Source organism: Oncorhynchus masou, chromosome 28 (assembly GCF_036934945.1).
Source record: "Oncorhynchus masou masou isolate Uvic2021 chromosome 28, UVic_Omas_1.1, whole genome shotgun sequence".
NCBI classification, from domain to species: Eukaryota; Metazoa; Chordata; class Actinopteri; order Salmoniformes; family Salmonidae; genus Oncorhynchus; species Oncorhynchus masou.
The window spans coordinates 65,717,566-65,731,981 of NC_088239.1; the positions used below are offsets into that span (position 1 = coordinate 65,717,566).

General features: G+C 45.7%; 1 protein-coding gene across 4 annotated transcripts in view; it reads right to left on the reverse strand.

Annotated features, from left to right (window-relative positions):
• Window positions 1-14,416, reverse strand: part of LOC135518094 (AP-3 complex subunit beta-1-like) — a 100,875-nt gene that overhangs the window by 46,754 nt on the left and 39,705 nt on the right. For all 4 annotated transcript variants that reach the window (XM_064942981.1, XM_064942982.1, XM_064942980.1 and 1 more), the window contains exons 11-20: window positions 12,105-12,176; window positions 11,954-12,016; window positions 11,669-11,801; window positions 11,419-11,528; window positions 10,162-10,338; window positions 9,101-9,287; window positions 8,193-8,323; window positions 7,823-7,979; window positions 7,534-7,711; window positions 5,931-6,084 (exon numbers count right to left, since the gene is read on the reverse strand). In XM_064942981.1, the coding sequence (XP_064799053.1) occupies window positions 5,931-6,084; window positions 7,534-7,711; window positions 7,823-7,979; window positions 8,193-8,323; window positions 9,101-9,287; window positions 10,162-10,338; window positions 11,419-11,528; window positions 11,669-11,801; window positions 11,954-12,016; window positions 12,105-12,176 (1,362 nt within the window). The remainder of the gene's footprint in view (window positions 1-5,930; window positions 6,085-7,533; window positions 7,712-7,822; window positions 7,980-8,192; window positions 8,324-9,100; window positions 9,288-10,161; window positions 10,339-11,418; window positions 11,529-11,668; window positions 11,802-11,953; window positions 12,017-12,104; window positions 12,177-14,416) is intronic.

The window sequence follows — 14,416 nt, forward strand, 5'->3', positions numbered from 1 at the left end:
GACTGTAGCGCATATAAAGCACCCACAAGCTACCGGTAGCTGAAAACACAATCATCGCGGGATGATAGCCCTTTGAATTCAACAATTCAATGATGGGACACCATTTCCGGTCACAACTCGCAGACTTGTTTACATGTTGCTGTGCGTTTTGTTACCAACCTTACGTTGCTACCTGACAACTTTACGGTTTTTACTTTTTAATTACCGTTTATATTTTGTTTTTCCCCTCACAAAATGTTTTTTTCATTCAACTTTTCCTCTCCGGACGCTTTATCTGGACGTGGTTCGTCAGGACGTCCAACAGCCGAAGCTAAGTAGTAACATTAACATGATGCCTTCTAATTGCAGTCGCTGAACTCATAATATACAGGAAAATGATCGCCTTACGGCAAGGATAGCTGTGCTGCAAGCCCAGCTTCAGACGCAATCGTTAGGCAAGGGTTATTTCAGTACAGGAAAGGATGAAACAGCGTCTGTGCCACCAGTAAGTACAGATAGTAACGTTAGTATAATTCACCTCACACAGTCCCCGCAGCCGGACAACTTTCTCATGGTTTCTGGAAGGAAATGCTGTAGGAATGCTCAACCGATATCGCTCATTCAGCCGACTGAATCGTTCAACCATTTCTCCCCATTAAGCAACGAGTCGGAGTCGTAGTCAGAGGCCGAGCCTTCTCTTGTCTCAACTTCTCCCGTTACGGGGTCTAAGACGCCAAAGCTTCCCACCATTAGCTCTGTCTGACAAATTGAAAACCCTAGTCATTGGCAACTCCATTACCCGCAGTATTAGACTTAAAACAAATCATCCAGCGATCATACACTGTTTACCAGGGGGCAGGGCTACCGACATTAAGGCAAATCTGAAGATGGTGCTGGTTCAAGCTAAAACTGGCGAGTGTAGAGATATTGTTATCCACATCGGCACCAACGATGTTAGGATGAAACAGTCAGAGGTCACCAAGCGCAACATAACTTCAGCGTGTAAATCAGCTAGAAAGATGTGTCGCATCGAGTAATTGTCTCTGGCCCCCTCCCAGTTAGGGGGAGTGTTGAGCTCTACAGCAGAGTCTCACAACTCAATCGCTGGTTGAAAACTGTTTTCTGCCCCTCCCAAAAGATAGAATTTGTAGATATTTGGCCCTCTTTCTGGGACTCACCCACAAACAGGACCAAGCCTGACCTGCTGAGGAGTGACGGACTCCATCCTAGCTGGAGGGATGCTCTCATCTTATCTACCAACATAGACAGGGCTCTAACTCCTCTAGCTCCACAATGAAATAGGGTGCAGGTCAGGCAGCAGGCTGTGAGACAGCCTGCCAGCATCGTGGAGTCTGCCACTAGCACAGTCAGTGTAGTCAGCTCAGCTATCCCCATTGAGACCGTGTTTGTGCCTCGACCAAGGTTGGGCAAAACTAAACATGGCGGTGTTCGCCTTAGCAATCTCACTAGGATAAAGACCTCCATTCCTGTCATTATTGAAAGAGATCGTGATACCTCACATCTCAAAATAGGTTTACTTAATGTTAGATCCCTTACTTCAAAGGCAATTATAGTCAATGAACTAATCACAATCTTGATGTGATTGGCCTGACTGAAACATGGCTTAAGCCTGATGAATTTACTGTGTTAAATGAGGCCTCACCTCCTGGCTACACTAGTGCCCATATATCCCCCATGCATCCCGCAAAGGCGGAGGTGTTACTAACATTCATGATAGCAAATTTCAATTTACAAAAATTGTTTTTTTTTGCTGTTTGTCCTTTGAGCTTCTAGTCATAAAATCTATGCAGCCTACTCAATCACTTTTTATAGCTACTGTTTACAGGCCTCCTGGGCCATATACAGCGTTCCTCATCGAGTTCCCTGAATTCATATCGGACCTTGTAGTTATAGCAGATAATATTCACATTTTTGGTGACTTTAATATTCACATGGAAAAGTCCACAGACCCACTCCAAAAGGCTTTCGGAGCCATCATCGACTCAGTGGGTTTTGTCCAACATGTCCCTGGACCTACTCACTGTCCCAGTCATACTCGGGACCTAGTTTTGTCCCATGGAATAAATGTTGTGGATCTTAATGTTTTTCCTCATAATCCTGGACTATCGGACCACCATTTTATTACATTTGCAATTGCAACAAATAATCTGCTCAGACCCCAACCAAGGAACATCAAACGTTGTGCTATAAATTCACAGACAACACAAAGATTCCTTGATGTCCTTCCAGACTCCCTCTGTCTACAAAAATCAGTTAACCACCTAACTGAGGAAGTCAATTTAACCTTGCGCAATACCCTAGATGCAGTTGCACCCCTAAAACCAATTCTCATAAGAAACAAGCTCCCTGGTATACAGAAAATACCCGAGCTCTGAAGCAAGCTTCCAGAAAATTGGAATGGAAATGGCACCACACCAAACTGGAAGTCTTCCGACTAGCTTGGAAAGACAGTACCGTGCAGTATCGAAGAGCCCTCGCTGCTGCTTGATCATCCTATTTTTCCCAACTTAATTGAGGAAAAGAACAATCCGAAATTCCTTTTTGATACTGTCGCAAAGCTAACTAAAAAGCAGCATTCCCCAAGAGAGGATGGCTTTCACGTCAGCCGTAATAAATTCATGAACTTCTTTGAGGAAAAGATCATGATTATTAGAAAGCAAATTATGGACTCCTCTTTAAATCGGCGTATTCCTTCAAAGCTCATTTGTCCTGAGTCTGCACAACTCTGCCAGGACCTAGGATCAAGAGAGACACTCAAGTGTTTTAGTACTATATCTCTTGACACAATGATGAAAATAATCATGGCCTCTAAACCTTCAAGCTGCATACTGGACCCTATTCCAACTAAACTGCTGAAAGAGCTGCTTCCTGTGCTTGGCCCTCATATGTTGAACATAATAAACGGCTCTCCAACCACCGGATGTGTACCAAACTCACTAAAAGTGGCAGTAATAAAGCCTCTCTTGAAAAAGCCAAACTTTGACACAGAAAATATAAAAAACTATCGGCCTATATTGAATCTTCCATTCCTCTCAAAAATTTTAGAATTGGCTGTTGCGCAGCAACTCACTGCCTTCCTGTAGACAAACAGTGTATACGAAATGCTTCAGTCTGGTTTTAGACCCCATTATAGCACTGAGACTGCACTTGTGAAGGTGGTAAATTACCTTTTAATGGCATCAGACCGAGGCTTTGGATCTGTCCTCGTGCTCCTAGACCTTAGTGCTGCTTTTGATACCATCGATCACCACATTGTTTTGGAGAGATTGGAAACCCAAATTGGTCTACACGGACAAGTTCTGGCCTGGTTTAGATCTTATCTGTCTGAAAGATATCAGTTTGTCTCTGTGAATGGTTTGTCCTCTGACAAATGAACTGTAAATTTCAGTGTTGCTCAAGGTTCTGTTTTAGGACCACTATTGTTTTCACTATATATTTTACCTCTTGGGGATGTCATTCAAAAATATGTTAACTTTCACTGCTATGCGGATGATACACAGCTGTACATTTCAATGAAACATGGTGAAGCCCCAAAATTGCCCTAGCTAGAAGCCTGTGTTTCAGACATAAGGAAGTGGATAGCTGCAAACGTTCTACTTTTAAACTCGGACAAAACAGAGATGTTCATTCTAGGTCCAAAGAAACAAAGAGATCTTCTGTTGAATCTGACAATTAATCTTAATGGTTGTACAGTCGTCTCAAATAAAACTGTAAAGGACCTCGGCGTTACTCTGGACCCTGATCTCTCTTTTGACGAACATATCAAGACTGTTTCAAGGACAGCTTTTTTCCATCTACGTAACATTGCAAAAATCAGAAACTTTCTGTCCAAAAATGATGCAGAAAAATGTACCCATGCTTTTGTTACTTCTCGGTAAGACTACTGTAATGCACTACTTTCCAGCTACCCGGATAAAGCACTAAATACACTTCAGTTCGTGCTAAATAAAAGATTTGATCATATTACTCCAGTGCTGGCCTCCCTACACTGGCTTCCTGTCAAGGCAAGGGCTGATTTCAAGGTTTTACTGCTAACCTACAAAGCATTACATGGGCTTGCTCCTACTTATCTCTCCGATTTGGTCCTGCCGTACATACCTACACGTACGCTACGGTCACAAGACGCAGGCCTCCTAATTGTCCCTAGAAATTCTAAGCAAACAGCTGGAGGCAGGGCTTTCTCCTATAGAGCTCCATTTTTATGGAATGGTCTGCCTAACCATGTAAGAGACGCAAACTCTGTCTCAACCTTTAAGTCTTTACTGAAGACTCATCTCTTCTGTGGGTCATATGATTTAGTGTAGTCTGGCCCAGGAGTGTGAAGGTGAACAGAAAGGCTCTGGAGCAACGAACCGCCCTTGCTGTCTCTGCCTGCCAGTTCCCCTCTTTCCACTGGGATTCTCTGCCTCTAACCCTATTACAGGGGCTGAGTCACTGGCTTACTGGTGCTCTTTCATGCCGTCCCTGGGAGGGGTGCGTCACTTGAGTGGGTTGAGTCAGTGATGTGATCTTCCTGTCTGGGTTGGCGCCCCCCCTGGGTTGTGCCGTGGTGGAGCTCTTTGTGGGCTATACTCAGCCTTGTCTCAGGATGGTAAGTTGGTGGTTGAAAATATCCCTCTAGTGGTGTGGGGGCTGTGCTTTGACAAAGTGGGTGGGGTTATATCCTTCCTGTTTGGCCCTGTCCGGGGGCATCATCGGATGGGGCAACAGTGTCTCCTGACCCCTCCTGTCTCAGCCTCCAGTATTTATGCTGCTGTAGGTTTGTGTCGGGGGGATAGGGTCAGTTTGTTATATCTGGAGTACTTCTCCTGTCTTATCCGGTGTCCTGTGTGAATTTAAGTATGCTCTCTCTAATTCTCTCTTTCTCTCTCTCGGAGGACCTGAGCCCTTGGACCATGCCTCAGGACTACCTGGCATGATGACTCCTTGCTGTCCCCAGAACACCTGGCTGTGCTGCTGCTCCAGTTTCAACTGTTCTGCCTGTGATTATTATTATTATTTGACCATGCTGGTCATTTATGAACATTTGAACATCTTGGCCATGTTCTGTTATAATCTCCACCCAGCACAGCCAGAAGAGGACTGGCCACCCCTCATAGCCTGGTTCCTCTCTAGGTTTCTTCCTAGGTTTTGGACTTTCTAGGGAGTTTTTCCTAGCCACTGTGCTTCTACACCTGCATTGCTTGCTGTCTGGGGTTTTAGGCTGGGTTTCTGTACAGCACTTTGAGATATCAGCTGATGTACGATGTATAAATACATTTGATTTGATGTACTTCCGGGCAAGGGCAGTCCATTTAAAAATAATTCCTTCCTCCCTTGCCCTGCAAGTGTAAACTCGTCAGACGTCATCAGAAGTGCCCACTTAATTTGAGGCCTGAGGGGAAAGGGTGTGTCTGTTAAGTGTTTGGAATGCAGCCAGGGATAAATCAGACAGAGAATCAGAAAGAGGGTGAGAGGGAATCAGAAAGAGAGAGGGGGGAATCAGAGAGACAGAGAGAGAATCAGAAAGAGGGCGGGAGAATCCGAAAGAGGGCGGGAGAATCCGAAGGAGGGCGGGAGAATCCGAAAGAGGGAGGGAAGGATGAGGTGAGAGAAAAAGCAAGAATAAACAGATTAGCAGACCAAATCATATCCCGCTGTGTAAAATGTGATTTCTCTGCCTCCAGTAGCTCTTCAAAGACACTGTTCACACTCACTAACACAACGTATTCTGTTGTACCATGATGAACAGAGGGTTGGTTCATACTCTCTTATTTACGGTGTGGCGAACAGCTCAGATTGGACACAGGTCAACAGACCATCTGTTCAGAGTCAGACCACGGCCTCAATTCAATCAACTGCAGATTAAGGAACACTCGAGAGTTAAGGCTAGCTGTATCTTAGATGTTAAGCATGTTAGAACGGACACACCTAGCAAGTGGTTGTCTCACCTTGGGTTTGGCTTTAGACTTGGTCTTCTTCTTGTGTTCGGTGCCTGAGTCAGAGTCTGTGTGGGTGTCAGAGTCTGATTCAGAATCAGAGGAGCTCTCTTCTGCAGACGAACTGTTGGCTTCTTTAGCAACGTTCCCATTCTCATCCGAATCACTGACACAGGAACACGCACACACATCAACGAACACACGTTGAGGAGAGAGAACACAAAAGGTTGTAAGAGTTCAACCTCCAAATCACATTCCAACACTTTTCAATCTGTAACTGATAAAGGAGTGTTTAAAGATGATTTCCCATGAGGAAATCTAAGGAATTGGGCACCTTTAACATATCTTAAACTGAAGACTGTAATACATTAACTTGTGTTTCCTATAACCAAAACATAAAAAACATGACTAAGTTTCAATACGAAGGGGAAAGTGTTACGCATCTATCCATTCAAACACTTTCCATTCTGCACCACGTAGTGCAGTCTGCTGGAGCTCACACTCAAACTCTGTCAGAACAACCTAGATCAATCTGTTTTGGTTCGCCCACTTAATTTAATATCGCTTTGGCTAAAAAGTTATCCTCCTCCCTCCCTCCCCTCCATCTCCCTCTCTCTTCAATTTGTCCTGATAATGAGTGTTTACTGGGGCTGCCTGGGATTTTCAGCTGTTAAATTAACGAGGAGAATTGTGACGGTAACTGGCTTTTTAACTTGGCCGATGATGAGAAGCCAGTATTAATTTGGCCTACAGATTTCATTTGTTTCGAACAGGAAAAAGCGATATAAATCAGAGTGGGCCTGATTAAGCCCTGCCTGGAATGACTGGGCTGTAATGAGGGCATTATGCTGGGTTTGTTGTGGAAGCACTGGGGTGAGCTGGGATAATTACTGTGTGTGTCGGTGTGTGTGTTTGCGAGAGAGAGAGAGAGAGAGATTGTGTGTGTGTGTGTGTGTGTGAAATCACTGGGGTGAGCTGCTCTAATTACACTCTAATGGAGGGAACAAGGTCAGCTGCCGGTCTGTCATACAGCGCGAGCAGGTAGGGTGTGTGTGTGTGCGAAAGAAAGCTGGGGTGAGTGAAATAGAACGTGTCAGGGACAAAATTTGCCAGTGTGTAACCGTGTGCGTGTGTGTGTATTCAGCAGTAATGACTCAGATCTCATTCATTGGTACCACCAGGCAGCTAAATGACCAATCCACAGTCATTATCTATCAGCCATGTAAATCCGGACCACTGCTGATGGAGCTCACAATAACTACATTCTAACTGCTCTGAACGTGTGTGTACAGTAGGTGTCATCGTATGTCTTCAACATGACCAGAGAGAGTGTGTGTGTGAGAGAGAGAGAAAGTGAACAGATGGAGAATGACATTGATGCCACAAAGCACTGATCACGTTGCTGACTGTGACCATGACTTCAGACAGCTGCACTGTTGTATGAGCACACACACACACACACACCTTGACTAATTATCACGCTCAGCCTTCGATAAAACAGGTAAGACCTCAATTGATATTCAGCAAGAAGAGAAATGATAGACAAGCAATACATATAGGTTCCAAACCAAGGACCTAGTCAGGGGAGTGGGCATGTTCCATGATAGTGTGGTACCCGTCTTTGGCGGTTGGTTTGACTGTCTTCTTCTGTAGTGGGGTCTTAGTTTTCCTCTCCTTCTTTTCAGAGTCAGATTCAATGGAACTCTTCTCTGATTGGCTGGAGGACTTGTCTGACTCCTCACTGCTCTGACTGCTGTTCTTCTGGACATGGCTCTCTGCATCGCTGCCTGACTCTGGACACACACGTTCATTTTGTAAGATGTGCAGTCTTACAGATAAAATGGATTGGACTGGCAATGCAAACACTCACAAGAGAACTTTATGTTACACACGTGGACACACACCTTCACTACTACTACTACTACTGCCATCCTCACTGCTACTGCTCCCTGATCCCTTCTCCTCCTCCTCCTCTCCAGAGTCAGAGTAGAACTTGTCATCTGATGACTTGGCAGGCTTGGATTTCCCAGTCTTCCCTAGAGATGGAGCCCACTCCTTCACCTAGCAACAGAACAGGAAGTGACATCAGAGGAAGTGAGGTACAGTAGAGGATGTAAAGTAAGAGAAGGGAGGAGAGTTGGGAGAACTGCAAACATATTGAAACGTAGCAAAATAGATTTGTAGTTTGGGTGACAGAGTTGACCATGACCACCCTTGGTGTGGGGCCGGGGTGAGGTGAGCAGTAGAAGGAAAGATAGAATGATGGATCTTTACCGGCACAATCACCTCCACATTCCTCACTGATTGGTCAGGAGCCACGGCGGGCCAATCAGAGAGCTCCAGGTAGCCACTGGCTTTGGTGTTGATGGTGTGGGACAGGGTTCCCAACTGGTAACGATCGCGGTCTGACAGAGAGAGGTAAAGAGAGGTAGAGGGGGACACAGGGGAGAGGAGAAAAGAACAAGATGGGGAGAGGGCAAGATAGAGGGAGGAGAAAGAGGAGAAAGAGGGATGGAGAAAGAGAGGAGAAAACGTGTCAAAGGAGAAACATTAGAGTTAGGGAGAGAGCAAGAGAAAATAAGGAAACAATGATTAACATTGGAGGGGGGAGAAGGGTTGAGAGGCAGGGGTCTCAATGTCACAGCAGTGCTCTCTCAATATGCAGGACAGAGAGTAAATGGCCTTAAACACTCTGAAATGTCACTGTATAAACACATACACAACTCTGTTTAATAAAGGGTCCAGGAGACCACAGTAGCACATACACAGCAGCGGGCAAACAGATTAAAAGGATTCTCCCTCTTTAATGGTGAATATAGGAGGTGTAATCAGTCAAGTGCCTGGGGAGGTCTGCCTTCAAAACAGGCTTTCTCTAACTAAAAAGATGGAGAGAAAAAAGAGGCGTTAAAGTGTGAATATTAAGAATGACAGGAGCGGTTAACGTTTTCCATAAACATCTAGCAGACGCAGAGACCACTCCAGAATAATAATGTTTAGGAGGCTGCTTCTGTCTCTTATCTGGATTAAAGTCAAGTGTATGTGTGTGTTCTCTGCATCTCAGAAAGGTTAGTATTAGCCAGGTAATTCATCCATCTCATATGAGTCAGAGAGAGAGCCCTGACCCCAATGCCATTCAGAGAGACCCACACAATTCCCTATCTAGTGCGCTATTTAAAAGGTACCTTTGTAGGCGGACTCGAGGACAGGTGCTGGTTTGGGCGCCAGCAGAATGCGGTGGGCGTACTTGCTGAGCGCTCCGTTCTTGTCATTGGGCACAATGAGCTGGCGGATGAATCGCGTGCGGTCTCTGATGTCATAGTTCTGGTCATATTTCCCCAGGTTCAGAATGTACTGGGTCAACAGCTTAGTCTGGATGGAAGAAAGGAGGGAGAGTGGGGGGATGGAGGGAAGGAGAGGTGGAAGGGAGATGGGAAGATATGGTTGGAGAGAGGGAAGGAGAGGTGGAAGGGAGATGGGAAGATGTGGTTGGAGAGAGTGAAGTAGGAGAGAGAAAGATATAAGGGACAGGGCAGGAAAAAGAGCAGGGGAAAGATGGAGGGATATGGGAAGTTATTCAAGGAGATGAGGAGAAAACACACACAAAAAACACACAGCTCTGGGGCATCACACTAAATGTTCCCTCTTCTCCTCGTCTTCTCCAGCTGAGACTGCTCCTCACTAGCTGTATGAGGTGGGTTTATGGTCTGAGACGGGAAGTGCTTTCCTTACACTAACATATATTATTTAGAGAGGAATAAAAACAAGAGTTACTACCTGAACGGAAACATTACACCTCTCTCTCCACCCCCTCTCTGAAACATTACCAGGGGATACCGGTGTAATAATGTGCTCATTTGAGGCGGCAGCAGCAGCGTCTGCAGTGTGGTCATAATCCGAGCTTGGCAGCCATATTGCTTCCCATCTGATAGAATGGGCCTTCAGTTCTCATACGAGGGGAGGCAGGGAGATGGAGGAATGTGCTACATTGAAGCCTGCTCTTAACAAAGCATTTAGCTCTGAGGTTATGGTATAGGACTTCTGTTAGACCCAGCAGGCTGAACCAAACCGGAATACTTAGGAAAGACACTGGCGAAACTATATTAGCAGCTAGTGCCTAAGTAGCCAAATAACTAGAATAACTGGAAGTCATCATAAGCTGAATTGACATGGTAATAACAGCTTAATAACATCTTATAGGCTACTGCACAGTTTAGCGTAGACTATGTATGTAGGTATGTTTTACCTGTTTGGAGTTGGTGAGGTAGAGTTTGGCAGCCAGGTTAACAGTCTGGAGCTTGACGATGTCCTCCTCGGAGGTGAAGCTCTTGGCCATCTTGCGGAGGACGTCAGGGGCGATCTTAGGGACCCTCTCACAATACTCTCCCATTAGCCACAGGATGCTGGCCCGCGCCATCGGCACCTGGAGACACAGAGGGGTTAGTCCTCACTGTACTCTCCCATCAGCCACAGGATGCTGGCCCGCGCCATCGGCACCTGGAGACACAGAGGGGTTAGTCCTCACTGTACTCTCCCATTAGCCACAGGATGCTGGCCCGCGCCATCGGCACCTGGAGACACAGAGGGGTTAGTCCTCACTGTACTCTCCCATCAGCCACAGGATGCTGGCCCGCGCCATCGGCACCTGGAGACACAGAGGGGTTAGTCCTCACTGTACTCTCCCATCAGCCACAGGATGCTGGCCCGCGCCATCGGCACCTGGAGACACAGAGGGGTTAGTCCTCACTGTACTCTCCCATTAGCCACAGGATGCTGGCCCGCGCCATCGGCACCTGGAGACACAGAGGGGTTAGTCCTCACTGTACTCTCCCATCAGCCACAGGATGCTGGCCCGCGCCATCGGCACCTGGAGACACAGAGGGGTTAGTCCTCACTGTACTCTCCCATTAGCCACAGGATGCTGGCCCGCGCCATCGGCACCTGGAGACACAGAGGGGTTAGTCCTCACTGTACTCTCCCATCAGCCACAGGATGCTGGCCCGCGCCATCGGCACCTGGAGACACAGAGGGGTTAGTCCTCACTGTACTCTCCCATCAGCCACAGGATGCTGGCCCGCGCCATCGGCACCTGGAGACACAGAGGGGTTAGTCCTCACTGTACTCTCCCATCAGCCACAGGATGCTGGCCCGCGCCATCGGCACCTGGAGACACAGAGGGGTTAGTCCTCACTGTACTCTCCCATCAGCCACAGGATGCTGGCCCGCGCCATCGGCACCTGGAGACACAGAGGGGTTAGTCCTCACTGTACTCTCCCATCAGCCACAGGATGCTGGCCCGCGCCATCGGCACCTGGAGACACAGAGGGGTTAGTCCTCACTGTACTCTCCCATCAGCCACAGGATGCTGGCTCGCGCCATCAGCACAGGTTACTCTATGTTAAGATTGTGCACACAATTAAATGTTCCAACTCACACAAGCTCAGTCTCATGAAATAAACAATCGGACACAGACACACAAATGTTCAAATAGTGGTAGACGTACAGTGATGTTGTCAAAGAGTTTGGCCATGTGTTTGATGATATCACTGTGCTGGGTGGGCTGGATCTGGAGCAGCTTCCTGATCACCACCACACTCTCCGCGACCACCGTCTCTGTAATGACTTCATATAGTTACATTTAAAACAATACCTACAAGAGGATTTCACACACATCAAACTTTGGAAAGACGCTGGACAAAGAACCAATCAGTCGATCAATCAATAAACCAATGGACTGGATCCCTCCCCCATACCGTCTCTGTTGGAGAGCAGCAGCACCAGTCCATTGAGGCAGATGTCTGTGACCTCAGAGATGTTGGTGGCACACCTGCCTATGGCCTGGATGGTACCGGCAGCAAACTGCTTGTCCTGGCTCTTCACATAGGTCTGGAAAAACCAAAGCACAAGTTTGAGCCATTCACTGTAAAAGGCAATAAATACATGTGCCAGAGATGGGTAAAGGGTTTGAATGTAAAAAAGAGTAAAAGAGAGCGAGAAAGAAAAAGAGAAAAAAATAGAACGAGGAGAGAAAAACTTACCTGGAACTCTCTAAGGATGGTGGAGATGTTGGCTTCGTTGGCCAGGCTGGTCAAGATCTCCAGCTGGGGAGTCGAGACAGATCTGATCACACACTTGAACTCATCTCACAGTTTACTTTTTCATTAACTAGGTCATCATGAGGGCGCTTACCTTGAGTGATTTGATGTGAGTGGCATCGGTGGATCTCACATAAAAACTCTTCATGTAAGGTTCAAACATGCCCTAGTGAGACAACACCAAAACATACAGTTCAGAACATACAGTGTGCCAATACATCTATGCACGCTAGACTACATCTAAAAGGACCTACTACTACAGATGTAGGATCTTAATTTGACCTAGATAGTCACATCAATATAATCCTGCAGCAACAGGATTTTAACATTTAATCCATAATGTTGCTTGATTGGTGGTTAGGCTATTAGCTGGCCATATGTAGGTTACATGAAAAGTGCAATACTGTTAATATACAGTGCACTCAGACAGTATTCAGACCCCTTCCCCTTTTCCACATTTTGTTACAGCCTTATTCTATTTTCTTCCCTCATCAATCTACACACAATACCCCATAATGACATAGTGAAAACAGGTTTAGACATTTTTGAAAATGTATTAAAAATTTAAAAAACAAATACCTAATAAGTATTCAGAAACCTATGATACTCAATAATTGAGCTCAGGTGCATGCTGTTTCCCTTGATCATCCTTGAGATGTTTCTAGAACTTGATTGGATTCCACCTGTTGTAAATTCAGTAGATTGGACATGATTTGGAAAGGCACACCTGTCTATATAAAGTCCCACAGTTGACAGTGCATGTCAGAGCAAAAACCAAGCCATGAAGTCGAAGGTATTGTCCGTAGAGCTCCGAGACAGGATTGTGTCGAGGTACAGATCTGGGGAAGGGTACCAAAAAATGTCTGCAGCATTGAATGTCCCAAACAAACACAGTGGCCTCCATCATTCCTAAATGGAATAAGTTTGGCACCACCAAGACTCTCCCTAGAGCTGGCCGCCTGGCCAAACTGAGCAATCGGCGGAGAAAGGCCTTGGTCAGGGAGTTGACCAAGAACCCGATGGTCACTCTGACAAACCTGGCACCATCGCTACGGTGAAGCATGGTGGTGGCAGCATTATGCTGTGGGAATGTTTTTCAGAAGCAGGGACTGGGAGACTAGTCAGGATTGCGGGAAAGATGAACGGAGCAAAGTACAGAGAGATCCTTGATGAAAACCTGCTCCAGAGCACTCAGGACCTCAGACTGGGGTGAAGGTTCACCCTCCAACAGGACAACAACCCTAAGCATACAGTCAAGACAACGCAGGGGTGGCTTTCGGCACAAGTCTCTGAATGTTATTGAGAGGCCTAGCCAAAGCCCGGGCTTGATCGAACATCTCTGGAGAGACCTGAAAATAGCTGTGCAGCGACGCTCCCCATCCAACCTGACAGAGCTTGAGAGGATCTGCAGAGAAGAATGGGTGAAACTCCCCAAATACAGTTGTGTCAAGAAGACACAAGCCTGTAATCGCTGCCAAATGTGCTTCAACAAAGTACTGAGTAAAGGGTCTGAATACTTATATAAATGTGTTAGTTCAGTTTTTATTTCATACATTTCTAAAAAACAGTTTTTCCTTTGTCATTATGGGGTATTGTTTGAAGATTTATGAGGGGGGGGGGACTATTTAATCCATTCTAGAATAAGGCTGTACATAAATTCTGGATCGGAATTCTTTCTGAACGCACTGTAACCGTGTGTTTTCAGTGAATGTATCTAAATCAAATCTCATCTACATTTCCTGCAGTAATCAAATTAAGACCCTACATCTGTAAGGGTGTCTGTCCTGACTAGGGATTTTAATGGTTAACCGTTAGTCAGTTAGCCACTGAAAATACATTTGACCAGTCATGCTTGGTATTTTGGTATTTATTAGGATCCCCATTAGCTGTTGCGAAAGCAGCAGCTACTCTTCCTGGGGTCCACACAAAACATGAAACATGACATAATACAAAACATTAATAGACAAGAACAGCTCAAGGACAGAATTGAATCAATTTAAAAATAGCACACGCATGCTACATATCAATACATACAAACTATCTAGATCAAATAGGGGAGAGGCGTTGTGCCATGAGGTGTTGCTTTATCTGTTTTTTTTAAACCATGTTTGCTGTTCATTTGAGAAATATGAAATGGAGGCGAGTTCCATGCAATAATAGCTATATAATACTGTATGCTTTCTTGAATTTGTTCTGGATTTTGGGTATTGTGAAAAGACTCCTGGTGGCATGTCTGGTGGGGTAATTGTATGTGTCAGAGCCGTGTGTAAGTTGACTATGCAAACAATTTGGAACTTTCAACACAATGTTTCTTCATAAAATAAGTGATGCAGCCAGTCTCTCCTTAACAGTCTATAGGTTAATTTGCATAATTTTGTGGAATTAAATTGTGTCAGAATTTACCAA